The 17,953-nt window shown below is 48.4% G+C and overlaps 1 protein-coding gene across 6 annotated transcripts in view; it reads right to left on the bottom strand.

Moving 5' to 3' along the window:
* Positions 1-17,953, bottom strand: part of KCND3 (potassium voltage-gated channel subfamily D member 3) — a 113,065-nt gene that overhangs the window by 7,651 nt on the left and 87,461 nt on the right. For 5 of the 6 annotated variants that reach the window (XM_039565223.1, XM_010404299.4, XM_020584894.2 and 2 more), the window contains exons 4-7: positions 9,016-9,117; positions 3,893-3,985; positions 1,210-1,266; positions 63-310 (exon numbers count right to left, since the gene is read on the bottom strand). In XM_039565223.1, coding sequence (XP_039421157.1) covers positions 63-310; positions 1,210-1,266; positions 3,893-3,985; positions 9,016-9,117 — 500 coding nt within the window. The remainder of the gene's footprint in view (positions 1-62; positions 311-1,209; positions 1,267-3,892; positions 3,986-9,015; positions 9,118-17,953) is intronic. The other variant, XM_039565224.1, reaches the window with a different exon arrangement.

The raw sequence follows: 17,953 nt of genomic DNA, 5'->3' as shown, positions 1-17,953 counted from the left end.
CTGCCAGCCCTGCAGCTGGGCACAGCTGGGCCCCAGCGCTCAGCACGCCCCCTGCCCTGTACCTGGTGGTGAGGGAGGGCTGCTCGCTGCACTGGATGTGGATGGTGCTGAGCTCCTGCATGCTCCGCAGGCGCGTGGCCGGGACGCTGGAGTTGGGCAGGTGCGTGGTCTTCTTGTTGCGCCGGGAGCAGCAGGACGTGGTCAGCCCGTGGTGGCTGGACAGGGAGGGGCTCCGGGACGAGGGGTAGTTCTGCATTGAGCTCTCCATGCAGTTCTGCTCAAACAGCTGCTCGTCGATGAACTCGTGGTTCTGGCAGGGGAGAAGCAGAGCTGTCACTCCCTGGGGACACCGACAGCCTGGGCTGGGGGGTGTCAGCCCCTGCTCTGTGGGAGATGCTCTCTGCCTCCGTGCCTGCAAAGGGCTGCACCGGGCAGATCTTAAAAAGAAAGGACTCTGCCCTCACTGCAACCATGGAAGATTTTGGTCTCCTGTGTCCGCAGGGAAACAGGAGGAGCTGTTGCAGTGACAAAAGCGTGAGGATGTCACTGCTGCCTTGCTCACACAGTCTGAGATTGTCAGTCTGTTGGGTTCAAATCCATAGGGTTTGATTTTCTGTTCATTTTTTGTCTGGATTCCAGAATGGTCTCAGTAAGTCTGGAATGCCACATGGTTATGAAACCCAAAAGGAGTTCATGCTACTTTTCCTTTATCCCTGGGACCAGGATTGTATTTTATCTGGATGATCACCTGGCCATAGAACTTAATGCTTGCATTGGCTGTTGGGTTCAAAGCATCCCTGCAGTGCATGAGCTGGGAGGAATAAACATGGCAGTGGAGAGGGGAAAGTGTTCAGGGGGAAGGAAATTCAGAAAGCTGAATCTGTAAAGAGCTTTTGTGCTAAGGAACAGGAACTCCTGAAAGAAAGAACTCCTACATGTGGATATGAACACCCAGGTAGAGTGAACAGACTTCATCCAGTCCCTGTCGGCTTCAGAAAAGATGGGAAACAAAAGCAACCATGCTGAAGGCAGCCATCAGATTCCACTGGAACAAGTAACAACTCTCACAGGGAACAAGAGCACTGGGAAGCCAAAGGGAGCCACGTGCACAGACTCCCCAGGACCAGACCAGAACGAGAAGTAAGCAAACACTGTCCAGACATGTCACAGAGACCATACAGAAAACAGATCGAATTGAAAAGGAAATACCTTGATGGTGGAAGTTCGTACAGATAACAGGGGATCATCCACAAGATAGGACAATCCCTACAAGACAACATGCCAACAGAAGATAAAAACACAATTCATTGTCCATTCCAGCATTCAGAAGTTTAGTCCCAGCACTGCATCTCTCGCCTCAGCATTCCAGCTCAAGTTTGAATGGGCAACAGGACCTTCTCTCAAAACCCTGAACCAGAATCCTTCTGACAATTCAGCTTTTGAGTGTTTTGTTCATGGAAACAGAACAAAACCCATAACAACTTTATTACTTTGATCTTCTGAGAGCCGAAGGCAAAGGCAAACAAAGTTTCAGCTGCTGATTCACAAATCACAGATTGGGATTGCTTTGCCATTGTGTCACCAATGGACTGTGGGGTTTGATCAAACTCTGTGAAAACACAGAAGAAGGGTTTGGGTTGAAGGACTGGGTTCAGGGCACTCAGCACTTGGAGAAAATACAGCATGTGAATGTCCAGACTTAATCTGGGAGTTGGAATGGGAGGGAAAAAACCTCCTTTTGTTTGAACAAACTCCATCTGCTGTGGGAATATGACAAAGTAATCTCTGTTGTGGCAGCTACAAGTACTTCAGGGTCACTTTGTCATCTGACACAGCAGATTTGTGAGCCATTCACAGCCACTCAGCTGGAAGCGTGTGCCAGTGACAACGCAGAGACCAGGTCAATAAAGAATGTACTCTGAGAATCCTCTGCCTCGTTTCAGGAAAGGTGAATTGCCCATTAAAACAAGTTTGCAACCATGGTACATTCCTCATTCCATTCCTGCAACTGGATCACAAAATGACTCTTCAGTGTTTAAAAATGCTTTTACTACAATTTAAATTTTCTGTTGCATAGTGTTTTAATAGATTACGTGAAGTACAGGATCTCCACACAAACCCATTGAACTTTCTGGGCCAGTAATTCCAGACCGGAATCCAAATCTGCTGATTTGGTGCTACACCATGGTAATAACTGGCTGAAAAACATGAGGGAAAAACCTGTTGTGCAGCTTCTCCTTCTGAGTTTTAATCAAAATTCAAGTATCACTGTCATTGCCATTCTTTGCTGAAAAAGAGGAACATTTGGAACATTTTCAGTCGCTGAGACTTATTGAGCAGGTTTGTGAGCAGTGTGGTGGGCTGACACAGCCAGGGTATCACACCCACTAATTAGGGTACCACGCCCACTAATTAGGGTACCACGCCCACTAACTGGGGCGCCGCACCACGAATTCGGGCACACTTTGGCCACGTTACTTCAGCTCATGAGCAATGGAGCAACTCCTGCAGCCCCAGAGGTGTTCACCTGCCCCTGGACAGCCTTTCTAAAAGCAGGGCAGACCCTGCAGGCAGGGCTGTCAGCTTTTGTTTGCTTCAGCCAATTTGTTCAAGTTTTCAAATGAAAGTGTTTTTGTGAAATATGGGTCATAGTACTGAAGGGTTGAGGCAGAAAGTTTTAAACTGAAGAGTCAGGTTGTGAAATATCTGTTGGTAATGTAACATTGAAATAAAGGCGAGATGAGTTGTGTAAAACAAATTCAGTAGTCATTGATACAGGAAGAATCAGTTCACTGCCCTTGGCACGGTGACCTTTAGAGCTCCTTGGGCTCAGGTCACTGTAATTAATTACTCAGCTTCTTCCAGTGTTTCTCTGAGGCCTAAGTGGTGCTATTCCAGCATAAGCCAAACTATGGAAGTGAAGGTGATTTGTCTAAAAGAAACCCTTGCAAGTCAGAAATCAAAAGTACATTTGATGATGGATGCAGATAGAAAAAGGCATGAATATTTCAAGTGTTAACCTCTCTTCATTCTCTCTAGAATGAATCATGGTATAGGTAATGTGTTCCTTTACTGCAGAACCTTTTCTATAAACCTGGAAGCAAAACATATGTATCAAATAAATATCTGAAATGTTCCCAGAGACTTCTGCATACACAATCAGTCAGTAATGAAAAATAAAACTCTGGCTCCCAACACCTTGCAGGATGCAAACAGAACCATCATGCTGTACCAGCTGCCTGAGTGGCTTTGAGATAGATCACCTGCCCTTGCAAGCAGACAGAGATGAGAAAAGATGTGTGCAACCTTTAAACCCTTGAACAGAGTTCATCTTCTCTGAGCCATCTCCAAGGCCGAAGGTTATTTTTTCCCACCCTGTGGGCACTGGTGACCAGGCTGTGGTTTGGAGTCACCAGCAGCATCTTCCTCCCAAGGCAGCAGGACTGTCCCTTAGTGCTGATCAGCAGCAGCGATGGGTGTGTGATGTGTGGCTGACAGCACAAGGGAAATGCACTTTGGTTCTCCTTCAGGAGCACTGAAGAAATGAAACTTCTTATTTCTAGGATGTCCCTAACCCCTCACTGAAAATTTGCGTTCAGATGAACTTGACCAAGAAGCTGCTGCTGGCTCTGTACAGACGTGGGTGACTGAGGGGTACCAGATAATCCCATTTTATCCCTCTGCACAGGAATTGTTTTTATTATTTTAAAGACAACAAAATAGAAGTGCATTTAACCCATTGCAGAATGTTCCTGGGAGCCCAGAATGAGTGCCACCCTCGGAGGGAGTGTAACAGGGGTCACCTCAGAGCCCCCTGTGTGTAACCTCCTCCTTGGGGCGCCCTGGCCGGGCACCCAGAGCCGTGCGTGTGCAAGGTTGTGCTGGTACTTACGGTTGTTTTTTCCAGGCAGTGCAGCAGATGGTGGTGTTGGCTTTCGATTAAGGAGGTGCCTTTAGTCATGTGCTGTTCCTCTTCGGTGGATCCCTGAATAGCCACAAAAAGAGGAGGGGAACAAAACCCAAACCAGGTGTAAAACCATGAAAACAAACGGAGCCAGCAGGAGCTTCCACTGGGGTAAAGATAACAATTTCAGCGTTGCCAGCTCTCGGGTTTTTCTCCTCACTCTTAGGAGGTTTCCTCAATTTTTTTTCTTAGTGATTTCACTTGTCCACTCAGGTGCACTCAGCTCTGATTCAAACCCTGTGTGTTTCTAGGCATTCTGTAGCTAGGGGGGAAATACGGGAAGGGCTGCTGACTTACGATGTCAAGCTCAGGAACCAGAAGGCAAAGGAAAAAAAGAATCTGTGCTGCTGTACTTTTCCAAAATACATTAAGATTTCTAAGCGTGCCGTGACCTTTGAATGCCAACAGATGTCCCCTGACCCCGAGTCTCTGTTGGGAGGCAAAGCAAAGCTGCCTGGCTCCCCCGGCTCTGCCCGAGCCGGGCAGTGCTGGGCCCTTGGAGCTCGGGTGCCGCTGCCCAGAGCTCCTGAGCCACGGCTGCACACGGGAGCAGGGAATGGCACAGTTAACATTTGGGGTTTAAGGATATACTCTTACTGCTATTTAAGTTTCTGGTCTCGAAACCGCCCGTGATTTCACGACACGTTAATCTGTTGTGTGTCTTTGAGGATGAGCGCTCTCAAAGACAATGACGTGCATTACAGCAGCAATTAGGTGGTGTAAGATGTGTCCCTGAGCCTCAGAAGGAAAGGGGGCTGGTGTCTTCTGTAATGCCTGAATCTGAAAGTCAGAAATGGATGTGCATGGCTGGAATCGCTGCTCAGACACAAAACAGCAGGATCTGACTGCTCAGGAGAGGAAATGGGTGGCAGAACATCTTGCCAAGACATTGCTTGTTGCTCTCAAGGGGATCAAATTCAGCTGTGGTTAAAGCACTGCATTTAAATGCACCCCTGTGTCCCACTGCTTCCCCGCAAGTGCCTGCTCTGGATGCCATTCCCAGGCTGGTGCTGTGATCCTTAAGTGAAGGAATAACTCTGTCTCTGACAGGTGCCAAAACACAGCTGAAGTGGGACATTAAGGAAGCTGACTTCCCGTACACAGAATTAATAGAATCCTGTGGGAATGCATCTTAGGCAGGTTATGGATTTTTTTGTTGCTGTTGTTTTGGAAGATGAACATTCCCAGATGTATTTTTAGAAGTGGCCTAAAAAAAAAATCAGTTCCATTTTTCTTATTAACAATCCTCCTGGTGAGGTAACACATCCAGCAGGTCCTGTTGGCTCCTGCTGAGATGACTGACTCCACTGAAGTCTGGGTTGGAATATTTCCCATGGAGGCCCTTGGAAGCCCTAAAGCAGAGATGATGCTGCACTAAAACACTGGGAAAAGAGAGAGGAAGAGCACATATTGCAAACAGTATCTTTTTATGAGGATTTGCCTAAGAGGAACTCTAAAAGGGGTCTGAGAGCCAAGACAGAGCTTCCACAGCTCTGGCAGGAGACCCAAACCAGTTGTTAAGTGTTGGCAGCACAGCCCAGGCTCTCCCTCTGCCTTCCACCTCAAGGCTGGGCTTGGTCCTGAGGGAAAGGGCTCAAGGGATGGCAGTGACCAGGAATAAGGAGTGGGACTTGTACCTTATCTTCCTTTGGGATTTTTTTTCAGTCAGCTCAGTGTTTCCAGAAGGGCAGAAACACCCGAGGCTATCCCACGTGGAAATTAGGCATGAGATCTGCAGGAGCTGCTGCCCTGGGCCAGGGCCAGTGCCAACGTCCCAGACACTTGGCATTTTGGGGGTGGTGCTGAGGAAAGGGAACCTACAGAGGTTGCGTCTGCAGGCGAACAAAATCTGTGTCTTCAGCAGAAGAGTTTGGCTGCAATGGAAGAGCTCATGGGGGAGGGAGAGCTTTGCTCTTTGAGCAGGGATGCCAAAGATTTGATGCCAGTTACAATTCAGTTTGCTCTTGGAAGACATTCCGTGAACTGCTGGTTGCCTGGGGGTAGGCTGCAGCACACTGTGGTGTCAGTTCTGAAATCCAAAATTCTTCCACTTTATTTCAGTGCTCCATCACTGGGTCCTGGTGAGCTGCTTCAGGGGCTGGGCTGGCCCTGCCCAGGAACAGCCACAGGGCTTATCTGGGACTGGTGAAAAGGCACCGGACCTCCCGGCCTCCTGCTCCCGGGATATGCACCTCCTGGCACTGCAGCTAAAAGGGAATTTCAGCTGCTGTACAAGGAGATTAGTGCTAAGAGGATATGTAGGCTGCTGCCATGGGAAGGAGCTCACCATCCCTTGAGCACTTTTGACATAAAGCCCACTAAAAAAATCTCAAAATGAGAAGAAAACAGTCTGAGGACTTTGTGTCTAGGTGGCAAATGCCACAAATCCACATGTTTGTGAAGCACAAGCCTGCATTCTTGCTGGAAGCAGATCTCCTTCCTGCTGCTGTCCTTGGATGAGTCCTTTTCTTCACTTTGATGGGAGGCTCCGGGCTGGAGACGTGCTGTTCCCTTGGAAGATGGTGTCAGTGTGTTCATTCTGGTGCTAATGAAAGGACACTCCGGCACACGTTCCGGAACCCCGAGCAGTCCTGTTTTCCCAATTTATTGGTTTGGCTGCAGAGCCAGAGCCAGGGCACGGCGTGGGGCCATGGTGACCCCTCCCAGTGTCACACAATCTGCTGGGCCCTTGCTAAACACCCACAGTGAGCCCAGAGCTGTGGGATCACTGCTGATGGGAGAGAGAACGCCTGGTCATGGCCGTGGAGTAATTGCAGTTGGAATTACTGCTGGGGGACAGAGCAGCCCTGTGGCAGTCTGGCCATGTGCAGCCCATTACTGTTCACACAGATCCTGGGCAAGGTGTCAAAACAGGGCTTGTACCTGAGCAGGGAAGCAGTTTGACACTAATGTGACTGACAAATATGCACAGTATGGAGATAATATTTTGGTGTCTGTTACTGCAGCTACACAAGTCGTGTTCCTTTATGTTTTTACAGCTTAAAAAATTTGGCTGTCTAGACTGTGCTGTCATTCACATTTTGTACTCTTCAGAAGAGTTTGTTGTTCCGCCACAAAATGAAAGGACATAAAATCTTGTCTCCTGGAGTTAAACTGGTCATGTACACCTGAAAGGAAGAACACTCTGCAGTTCTGTAATTAATTAGTGCCACTGCCTGGGGATGGAGAGACACGTTGGGTCTTGATTCTGGCCCAAACCCTTCTGGGATTCTATGATTTAGAGCTATAAGCCCACCAGGAAGGAAGTTACAGCCAGAAAACCTTGTGAAAACTGCTATAGGAGCTCCTATAGATCTAAATTTAGTTATTAATGGGTAAAAAAAATCCTCTAGAACCTCTTTAGAAATGTTTCTGTTTTCCTTCCTGTGTCTACAGTAGCTTTGTAGCCAAAATGATCCTTTTCCCACTTATTTTTGCTCAAGTGCCAGAAGATGAACCCATTCAGCCAAATAGTTCTCTCAGCCTCGTGCATTTTGGACTTAAGCATTGGTGTGTCAGCTGCTCTTCCCTGAGTGGTCTTGGCAGGGAGTTTTGGTTGACAAGAGAAGTGAGGAGATCCTTGCTGGGATGACAGGCTGGAAGATCAAGTGCAAACTGAGTGATCCTGCTAAGCTCTCCTGGCAATTTTTAAAGACCAGAAACCTAAAGTTTAAAAGGAAATTTTAAATTTTTAGTCAAATTTTTGCATGTTTTCTGGGTAATGAAAAAGCAGAATCCCAGCAGAGCTGACTTCCCAGTCCTGAGCCTTTCCTGTGTGGGGATAAGCTCTGGGATAGGTATGACCAGTCATGGCCTTTATACAGAAACTCCTCCTGAACTGCTCAGCAGTGATGTATGGTGCAAGGAACAGATTTCTGAGCGTGGCTGCCATTTGCCGATCAGGAGACAATGTTGGATGTGTAGTCAGAGGGATCCAACTTGTTTTGGAAGGGAGAACAGAGCTGCTCTGGGGCCCCCACCTTCCAAATCCGTACTTGGTGTGAAGTGCTTTTGTTGAACAGTTTAGAAAGTTCCAGTTGTAAAGGGCCAGATTTATCTGTCTCAGGCTGCGCTGAGCACATCCTACGTGCAGAACCAGGTGCTGCACGACTCCCCTGTGCTGAGCCCACTGAGCTGGGCTAGGAGTGGGCTCATGTCCAGGGGAGCAGCTTTTGCAGGGGTTGGAAAGGTTTTCAGCTTTGATTTTACAGAACCATTGTGGTTGGAAAAGCCCCCCCAGCTCCCTCAGCTGCTCCTCAGAGAACTTATTCTCTAGACCCTTCCCCAGCTCTGTTTCTCCTCTCTGGGCACAAAAGCAGGGCTGTGTCCCAGGGAGAGTGATATTGAGGATTAGATCCCAAGTGAGGATGCACAAATGAGTTCTAGGCGGCTCTGGGGCTCAATCAAATATTCTTCATCTCTCTCTTCGCTCCCCACCTACATGAAAGGCTGATTTATTTGAAATGAAATCCATGAAATGTGCTAATACCTGCTCTGGTGTTGATGAGGCTTAATGTAATAACCTCCTCTCGTGTTTGCTGGTTCTGCTGAGCAGTCTGAGCATTTAAAACTTTCCCCCTCCTGAGCAGCCAGAGGCCTCTGGAGGCCTTTAAAAATAAACCCACCACCAGCCTGCCTGAAACAGGAGCTAGGGAATATTTTCCTTGTCCTGTTGGAGATGATCAGATAGTAGATATTAGACTCTTAAAAAATAAATGGAAGGCAGTGGATATTTATAGTGTGGGCTGTGTAAATGAGTCCAGCTCCAACAGCTCCGTCACACCCAGGGATTAGAGGGAGCTGTGAACCTGCTCCTTGCTGGAAAGCCAGATCCTTTCCTAGCTCAAGGAGGAGCTCAAGGAAGCTTTTCCCTGCCATCCAGTCGAGCAGCTGGGTTCCAGCTGTGCCTGCACACCCCACGTGCAGTGTGTGATAGCACATCCCGTGTGCCAGGCTGGGAATGAGCAGTGAGCTGAGAGACGGGGGGAGCCCGGGGAGAGGAGCGGGGCTGGGGGGTGGGCAGCTGTGGAGGGAGAGGGCTGTGCACTCACCGTGAGCTCCAGGGCCTCGTTGAGGAGCCCGTTGCGTTTGCTGTGCAGGTACGCGTTGGAGCTGCCCGTCTTGGCCACGCGGATCCGCGCCAGGCGCGCCTTCTGCGGGGACACAGAGCGGGGTTAGGGCTGGGGCTGGGGAACAGAGAGGGGTTAGGGCTGGGGAACAGAGAGGGGTTAGGGCTGGGATTAGGGCTGGGGAACAGAGGCGGGGTTAGGGCTGGGATTAGGGATGGGGTTAGGGCTGGGGAACAGAGCGGGGTTAGGGCTGGGGCTGGGGAACAGAGAGGGGTTAGGGCTGGGGAACAGAGAGGGGTTAGGGCTGGGCTGGGGAACAGAGAGGGGTTAGGGCTGGGGTTAGGGCTGGGGAACAGAGAGGGGTTAGGGCTGGGGAACAGAGAGGGGTTAGGGCTGGGGTTAGGGCTGGGGAACAGAGCGGGGTTAGGGCTGGGGAACAGAGAGGGGTTAGGGCTGGGGTTAGGGCTGGGGAACAGAGAGGGGTTAGGGCTGGGGTTAGGGCTGGGGAACAGAGAGGGGTTAGGGCTGGGGAACAGAGAGGGGTTAGGGCTGGGATTAGGGATGGGGTTAGGGCTGGGGAACAGAGAGGGGTTAGGGCTGGGATTAGGGATGGGGTTAGGGCTGGGGAACAGAGCAGGGTTAGGGCTGGGGTTTGGGCTGGCTTTAGGGCTGGGGAACAGAGAGGGGTTTGGGCTGGGTTTAGGGCTGGGGTTAGAGCTGGGAGCACTGGGGATTTGTCCCGTGTTGCCAGTACCGGGAGGGAGGTGATTTCAGGTGATCACTCTGCCTGGAAAAGGCTGGGGTGAAATACCAGGGGTTGTCAGGGGGACAAGGAGCTTTTGGGAACAGCGGCACAGGCGGCTCTGGGTGTCTGTCTGTCTGTCCGTCTGTGTGCAGGGGGCAGCTGAGCACAGCTCGCAGCTGCCTGGAGCACATTGTCTGCCACAGGGTGTTAACAACCCCCCCGAGACAGCCCCTGGGTGCTGCAGGCTCCTTTTTGCCTCCCAGAGTTCCTTTTTGGGGTGAGATGCAGAGCACTGGAGCCTCGCGCTGGCCGTGCTGCGGGCACGGGGGCCGTGGGTGCTGTTCAGGGTTCAGGTGCTCTGCACGGAGGTGCCTTCATTTCCCACCTTCCCCCAACACCCTGGGCCCTTCAAACCCCTCTCTCTCCCCCTCAGCTCTGTCCTTGGCAGTCTCTGTGCCCTGCTCTGCTCGTGCTGCAGCAGCACAGGGACAGTGGGCCCTCAGTGAGCCTGGACCTGTGTCCCAGCAGTGGCAGTGGGACTTCATTAACTTTGGCATCTGATAAAAGAACACTCTCCAAAAATACACATCTCCAGGGGGACAAGTTAGATGATAAGAAGCAGTCCAGAATAATGCAAACAAGGAAAACTGACCCTACCTCTTCCTTTTTGATTATTTTTGATAATTCCTTTTAGCGTTTTAGTTTTTCTTTTCAGTTGCTGCCTGCTCCTCTGTCAAGTGATTTGCCTTTTTTCTTTTCTACTGTTAATTTATGACTCAAACACCATTAAAAGTAAATACATGAAATAGCTGCAGCTATTAAAAAATAATTACATTGTGCTGTAGTTTAAAATGCTGCCTAATCCCTTAAATAACATGGAGCTCGTGATTTTCCCTTCTAATTAGAGGTGCTAATGGGTAAACGCTGTAGGAAGAGGAAAGGCAGGAGGCAAATATCTGCAGTGGGTCCAGAGAGTGGAGCCATTTCAGGAGCTCTGTCCCTGTCCAGGTGTGAGCCATTCTGGCCCTCAGTATTGGAAATATCTGAAATATTTGTTTAACATCAAGACCTTGTGCTCAAGCAGACAATTTCTCAGGCAAAGACATGCACAGGGTAAAGTTTGCAGCTTTAATTGGGTGACACAGACTATGACCAATCTGAAAAATAGGTCATCTTTCGAACCCCCCAAAATGGGGACATCTGAAATTGGCTTTATTTTCGATGCCTCACCTAGATTTCCTTGTCCCATTTTAACGCTGAGCCTCCTAATCGCTGTGTGAGAGTGAGATCTCTGTGCTGGGCCAAGGTGCTCTCGGCCTGAGACAGGGACAAAACACAGACTGAGAACACAACAAGAAAGTGAAATTGGATCTTCACTTTTCCTGCAGACTTTCCCAAACTGCTGTGTTGCTCTAGGCCCTCAAAAGGACTGGCCTGAGGCTGCAACATCCATGGGGATTGCTGCTATGGAAGGGGAGCTGTGGGAGAGAGCCGGGATAAGGGAATGAGGGATGTTTCATATTCCAGGTACATGGCATTGTCCCTCTGTTCCTGATAATTACATTTCCATTAAATCGTTTCTTTTAAACGCAAGTATGTGCCTTTGTGTGTGTGTTCCTCACTTTTCACAATGATCTCCTCTCTCCTGTAAGCAGGAGTGGATTTTGGATGCAGTGGTGGTTTTTCCAGGGATGCTCTGATGGTCACCACTGAAGATTCCCATTTCTCCCTGTGCTTGATAAAATACCAGCTCCTTTGCTGGAGGAATTGCCAGTGCCCAGCTTACCTCACCTGTAGCAGGAAAGGTTCATCCTCATCTTCAGTTCAGTCATTTATTAAAGTGGATTCAGTCTCAGGCTGTTGTAATGAACATTATTCCCTTTGCCTCCAGGCTAGCAGGGGATCAAATATTAATAGCTGTACTCCATGTGGGCTGGAGATGGTTCTGAGATCTGTTCCCTTTTCCTTTTGAAACAGGGCCACTTGCTATCTAAATAATTAAGCCCCACAGCTTTTGTAGTTTAGAACAGACGTTATTTTAAAAAATGTCAGTGGGGCAGGACAGAAGTTAATCCTATTCTCCTCACACAAAGGATTGGCTGGGATCATCACAGCGCCCAACGCCGGGTCCCCATCGTGATTAAATTTGGTAGATATCTTGATTAACTCAGCTAGAGAAGTTAATTAAAATTGGTGCCTAAAATTGGTTTGGCCCTCCAGACACTTTCCTCCGTTGGACTAGAAACAACTCTGAAACAACAGTTCAGGTTTTTCTGTGAATGTCTGTGTGCAAATGTGAATTCTTTGGAAAGCATCAAAGTGTCTCTGTCAAGGGACACAGGCTCTGCCTGGTGCTTGGGTACCTGTCCTGTGCCTGTGTGGGGTGTGGCACTTTGATCAAGCCTGACAGTAAAAAGGGGTTTAAGATCTTCCAAATTCTGCCAGTTTTTACCACATGTGGGCATGTTTTTGTCACCCCTCTCCTGCAGCTCAGCCCTCCTGGTCTGGGCACAGAACATGGGCAAGTGGAGGACTGTGCTTCTCTGCCCTTCTGCTGCAAGCGTCATTTTGGGGAGGATCGTTGTCTTCTGCATCTTCTCCCCCAAATGTGACAGACTAAAGGTCACCAGGGCTGGGCCTGAGATCACTGTTACTGAATATAACCCCTGCACAGGGAGGCTAAAAAAGGAAAAGCAAACGGCACACTGTGTCTGCATGGAGATGGGGAGAGGAGTTGCTAGGAAACCACAGGATCTCAAAATGCATATGACCTAATCTGGAAGATAATTTATATGATGAAAATAATAATACTAATGACAGCCACTTACAGGTTAGGATGATTAATTTGGTTATCTTGGAGCCCACGTGTTTCTCAGAGCAGGATGGAAGGCAGGGCTCAGTAACTTCTGGGGCTTGCTGGTTTTTAAGAAACTGGAGGCTCGGAATAAGCAGGAAGGGCAGTGAAGAGCTGCAGAAGTGGAGACCTGAGCTGGGCTGGGGAGGGTGCAGCATCCTGGGTGTCTGCACTTCCCAAAGGGACTGGCAGAGGAGAGAGAAGAGCCTGAGTTCATCTTTTTGCTTTTTGGAGAAGTGCAGGGAGCAGGAGCTGCTGGCTGGGAGAAATGCTTACCAGATGGCAGGCTCAGGAAACAGCTAATTATTATTTATTAATGATTTTCATCCAGTTCTTATGGAGATAGCGCTCACTCTTGATTTATGTGGGATAATAAACTATTAAGCTACAACCTATGACACAATTGCATATTTGCCAGACAACTTCAGCTTTCCAGACCTTCTGTTCTTGAGCAAGCAGTGAGTGGAGTGCCTGCCTGTCAGGAACTCTCTGTGCAGGCCCTGCATCCATTTCTCCCTCTGTGCACTGGAGCTGTTTTTAGCATTATCCCTCTCAGGATGAGGTTGGAAACAATCTCTGGAATCGAATCATAGGCCACCTCCACTCTCTGTCCAGGTGGTTCTTGAATAGCTCCAGAACCTGCACACCTGAAGGTATTTGTACATTAACGAGGTCACCTGATCTAGAGCCACCTGCACCCTGTGTCAGGTGGATTTGGAGCTATTCATAAGGAGGTCACCTGATCTCACCTGCAGGGCCACCTCCACCCTCTGTCCAGGTGGTTCTTGGGTAGCTCCACGCCCTGAGCACCTGAAGGTATTTATCCATTAACGAGCTCCCTCTGAGCCTTCCCTTCTTGGCACCAAACAGTCCCAGTCCTCAGCCTTTCCTCATGTGAGGGGTGCTCTGTCCACATTCCCTCTCCCTTTACTGCTAAAACCACACCATGAGGGTTCCTGGTAGAAAACACAGCTACACAAAATAATTAACCATATTTCACATGGTAATTCTTCAATAATTAATAGTTTGAGTATTAGTGGTGATTGCTGCAGTAGGTGAGCACCACTGGGCCTTTAAGGCTGAAATGGAGCTGCTCTCCAAAGTTACCAACAGAGTGTTTTGGATCTGGTTTTTACTCTCAAGGTGCAATATTGCAGCCATTCAGCAAGCACTTGATTTTTTTGCTTTTGTCTGCATTTGTTGCTTGTTTGGGGTTTGGGCTTTAAATTCTAGATGGAAAGAACGTGGTTGATTTTGGAAGATGGAAAAGGTGACAAGCAGATTGTAGAGCTGAAGAGGAGTTTGTACAGGCTGAACAACAGGGCTTGGAGTCTGGAATGACAAAAAAGTGTTTTCTTGTGGTTATGTTCTCACCTTCCTGAAATGATCTTGTCTCTGGAACCTTTGACTAATTTTTTTAGCCTGAAATTCCGGAAGGAATTCAGCAGAGACTTCAGGTTGTACTTCTGAGTGGGAACTCAGAGCACAGATGTACTTGGAAAGGGAATGGATGGAACCTTCATCCGGTGCAAACCTGCTCAGCTCCCTGGCCTGTTGTGGTAGTTTTTCCTTGCCAAGCAGAACATGGAAAGCCCTTCATTTTTAAAAAAGCATTCAAAAATAATGGAGCAAACAAGATATTCAGTGAATCCACTGTCTGTGGAGTGCTTTGCTCAGTACAGTGAGGCAGCACTGCTCATCTGTCCTGCTTAGGGCCCTGGGAAGCTGCTCTGCCATCTCTGCCAAAGGCTGGAGTGCCAGGCTGGGGCTGGGGCTGCTCCCTGGGCTGGAGAGCTGGGTGAGATGAGGCTGTTTGGAAAGCAAATAGCCCATCCAGTCAGGAGCAGTTGTTATTCTGGCAGCCACAGCCCATCTGCTGCGGGAATGGGCAGGAACCAGAGCACAGCACTGGTACAGGACCTGAGAGTAACTTTTTCTTCTCCTTTTAACCTCTTTTTTTCCCCCTAAGAAACAAAGTATGTACAGTTGGATTTTACTTCCTCTCAGATCTTTACATTAAACAGATTTTGAGCCAAGTTCAAATATTCTGTCGCTTTTGCTTTGGGGGAAATGTTATAGAGCTGCATATGGAAATCAGATAGTGTAGAACTCATTATATTCCTATATAATTTGATAGAACCACTTACAGTCAGACCTTGATCTTATTTTGGGCCTCTTCATTACTTTCCAGAGATGAAAGATTCTCCTCTCCTCCTCTGTGCCTCTCCTTTTAATGCTACCTTACCCTTGGCACCATTAAAGCAACAGAACATCATTTCCAATGAACTTTATCATTTAATCTTTTCCAACACTGAGGAACATCATGTTCAGGCTATTTATAGAACAATGCACAGAATATGGAGTTTAATGGACCTGGGCCTCTCTGCCAGTCACAGATAGCCTGGCTGATTAAACAGGGAATTTTCAAAGGGTCGCAATATGCAAAACTGTTAAGATGGTCAGGAAGCCCCTGGAGCACTGGGCCTGGTCCCCTCCTGTTGTAAACTTCTTTTTGTACATTCTCATCTTGATCTTAACAAGCTCTAACTCAGACTTAGCCAAGCTCTCATTCCTGGAGGACATTTATTTCAGAAATTCTTTTTTCTGATTCCCAGCCTGTGTGTATTTGTTGCCAATCTTACTCAGTTGTCATTGTACTGTCATTTTCTTTTCACATGGACCATCCCTTTTCTGGTGTTTGCTGCATTCTACAGCAAAGAAAAGAATAACCTTCCCTTGTTTTTGTAGAACTTGGTGATTCTCACTTAATTCCTTTGCTTGTAATTTAAGTAGTAAGCTTTTCTGGAGGCCATTTCATATTTTTATCCTCTGAAGATTCCCTGTTTATCTTTAATACCTTTTTAAAGTTATCTATGTATTCATCCACCCCGTAAGGGTTACAGTCAGGCCTTGATCTCTGTAAGGACTGAGTTTATGGAAGTTTTCCCTTGATTGAATTATGTTTTACACAGTTGCTTCAACTTGGCTGAAATTCAAAGCTCCCTCTCTGCTGAAGTTCCTGTGCTGCCAGCCCAGCTGAGTGACAAAACCACCTCTCTTCCCTTCTGTCCCCCTTATTGAAATAATAATAGAAGAAATTCCTACACACACTTTTTTATGGTATTAATGCTGTGACAGGTTTTTAGAGCTTGGGTCAGAATTACTCTTGAGGATGTGGTTAAAGAGATGCCCAATTGTGGTGGGAATAATCTGGAATAGTTGGGATTGTTATGGGGTGTAAATCAGGGTGTCAGAACTTGTCTAGAAATGTGCTACTTAGGAAAAAATCTCAGGAAAAGACCCTCATGTTTTTCTGCATCATTAGTAGAGATGCTGCTGCTCTCCATTAGTCTAAAATGAGGCTCGGTGTTTCACTGGCAGCCAAGTGTGATGAGCATCTGTCTGCCTGTGATTTATCTGTCTGTCTTTTTTTATCTGTGTTTCCAGAGCTCACTTTTATAACCTCTTTCACACAGCTCACACCCCTAATTAATAGCTATAAAGTATTCAGGGGATGGAGGAATTAACAGAATTTTATCTGCTGTCACATGCCAAGGTCCTCTCCCTGGTAGATGAGCACTAATTAATGGTGTGGCAGCTGCAGGAAAGGAAGGGAATGGCTCCAGGTAGTGCTGCCCAGCACCTGGTCCAGTGAGTGTCACCTCTGTCACCTCTGCAGGACAGGTCCCTGCTGGCAGCAGTGAGGGAACCAACCCGAGCTCCATCCCTCTTCTCCGTGTGCCAGTTTTCAGCACTAACTGGGAAAATGTTGTTTGCTGGGAACCAGAATTGCCCAGAACTCCTCACATGACAACAAAGCCGTGTCACGATCGCCTTTCCTACTGAAACTGCCCCTGAGATGTGCGGTGATGCAACTTTCTTGAGGGAAAAATGCATCCCAAACCCCTCCCGTGGGGGGAGTGCAGACTCCAGAACTGGTGTCTCTGCTCACATCCCTGCGCTGACAGCCACAACACGCTGGCTGCAAGCCGGGCTGGCAGATGCGGAGGGAGAATCCTGCCTGGATGCTGTCCTGGGGCTGGACAATCCTGCCTGGATGCTGTCCTGGGGCTGGAGCGCTCCCCAGGCTGTGGGGTTGTCGTGGTTACACACTGCCCTGGCCCTGGTTTGTGCATTCCAGCAGTGGCTCCTGGTTCTCCTGCCTCGCCGCTGGATGTGCCAGGGGTCACGGGCAGTGCTGGAATTGCTCCTTCCTACACGCGTGACTAAAGGAGTCACAGAAGGGAAGGATGGAAGGGCAGTGCTGCTGTGACATCAGTTTGTCCAAACAGTGGCAGTGACAGGGACATGAAGGAGGAGGGCAGCTCTGGATCCCTGCCATGGGACAAACTGGTGACCACAATTTGCACCCACTTTCAGTGACTTTTCCCCTGCCCCAGTGATGTTTCCTGTCCACGAATTCAGACATCAGCACGCACTGCAGTCAGTGCAGGGATGGGAGCTGGGCTCATTTGGGAGCTGCTGGAGGCTCAGCTGTGCCCAGCCCGCCCCATTCTGGTTATTTAGGCAGGGTGGCACAGTATAAACTGGATAATAAAGGTAACAGCATAGAATCCAATCACGAGAAGCCAATTCCAAGGCAGGATAGGGCTTCCCAACGTTCTTTGGCTGAATGCTTCGATCCAGGTCTCCTTGACGAGGCAATTCCAGCCTGCATTTATTTCGACATCTGGGATGGAGTGGGCAACATGAGCCATTACAAATCCTCCCAACTGTGCTACAGAATGGAGCCATCTGGCCAGAGGCTGCCACAAACCTGGGCGTCCAGCAGCCGGGAAAGGGACACCCTGGTGCTGAGGTGACCCAGGAGAGCCCCTGGGGATGATCAGGCAGGTCCCTGGATTTTGTAGGCTGTTTTCTGGCTATGACTGAGACATGATGTGAAAGGGCCTCACTGAAAATAAATGTAGAGCAGCTTCTGGATATGTGTGGAAGGAATTCCAGCTGGGCATTGGGCCGCTGTTGACAGCAGGCTTTAATATTTGGACGTATGGGCTTGCTTTGGAGGCTGAACCCATAAACTGGAGCTCACTGACTTCAGCCCTTCCTTTCAGAGGAGACAACTCCTTGTCTTATACAATTTGGGACTCAGGGAATTTGGACTAGCTGAACTGATGGAAAATGTTGTTTTGCTTTCCTCGATGATATGAAAGAAAAGAGGCAGGATTCCTGGTTGGCTTATTTGTTTGTTTGGGTTTTTTTTTTTCCCTGAACTCCATTAAGGCATGTGACAGAGAAAGAGGTATCTAGCCCAGCAAAAATGAAATGTCTTTTTAAAAAAATAATAAAAAAGCTTTTTT

Source organism: Corvus cornix, chromosome 26 (genome assembly GCF_000738735.6).
Source record: "Corvus cornix cornix isolate S_Up_H32 chromosome 26, ASM73873v5, whole genome shotgun sequence".
Classification (NCBI taxonomy): domain Eukaryota; kingdom Metazoa; phylum Chordata; class Aves; order Passeriformes; family Corvidae; genus Corvus; species Corvus cornix.
Note: the sequence above shows the minus strand (reverse complement) of the source record. Positions and strands in the feature narration are given on the sequence as shown.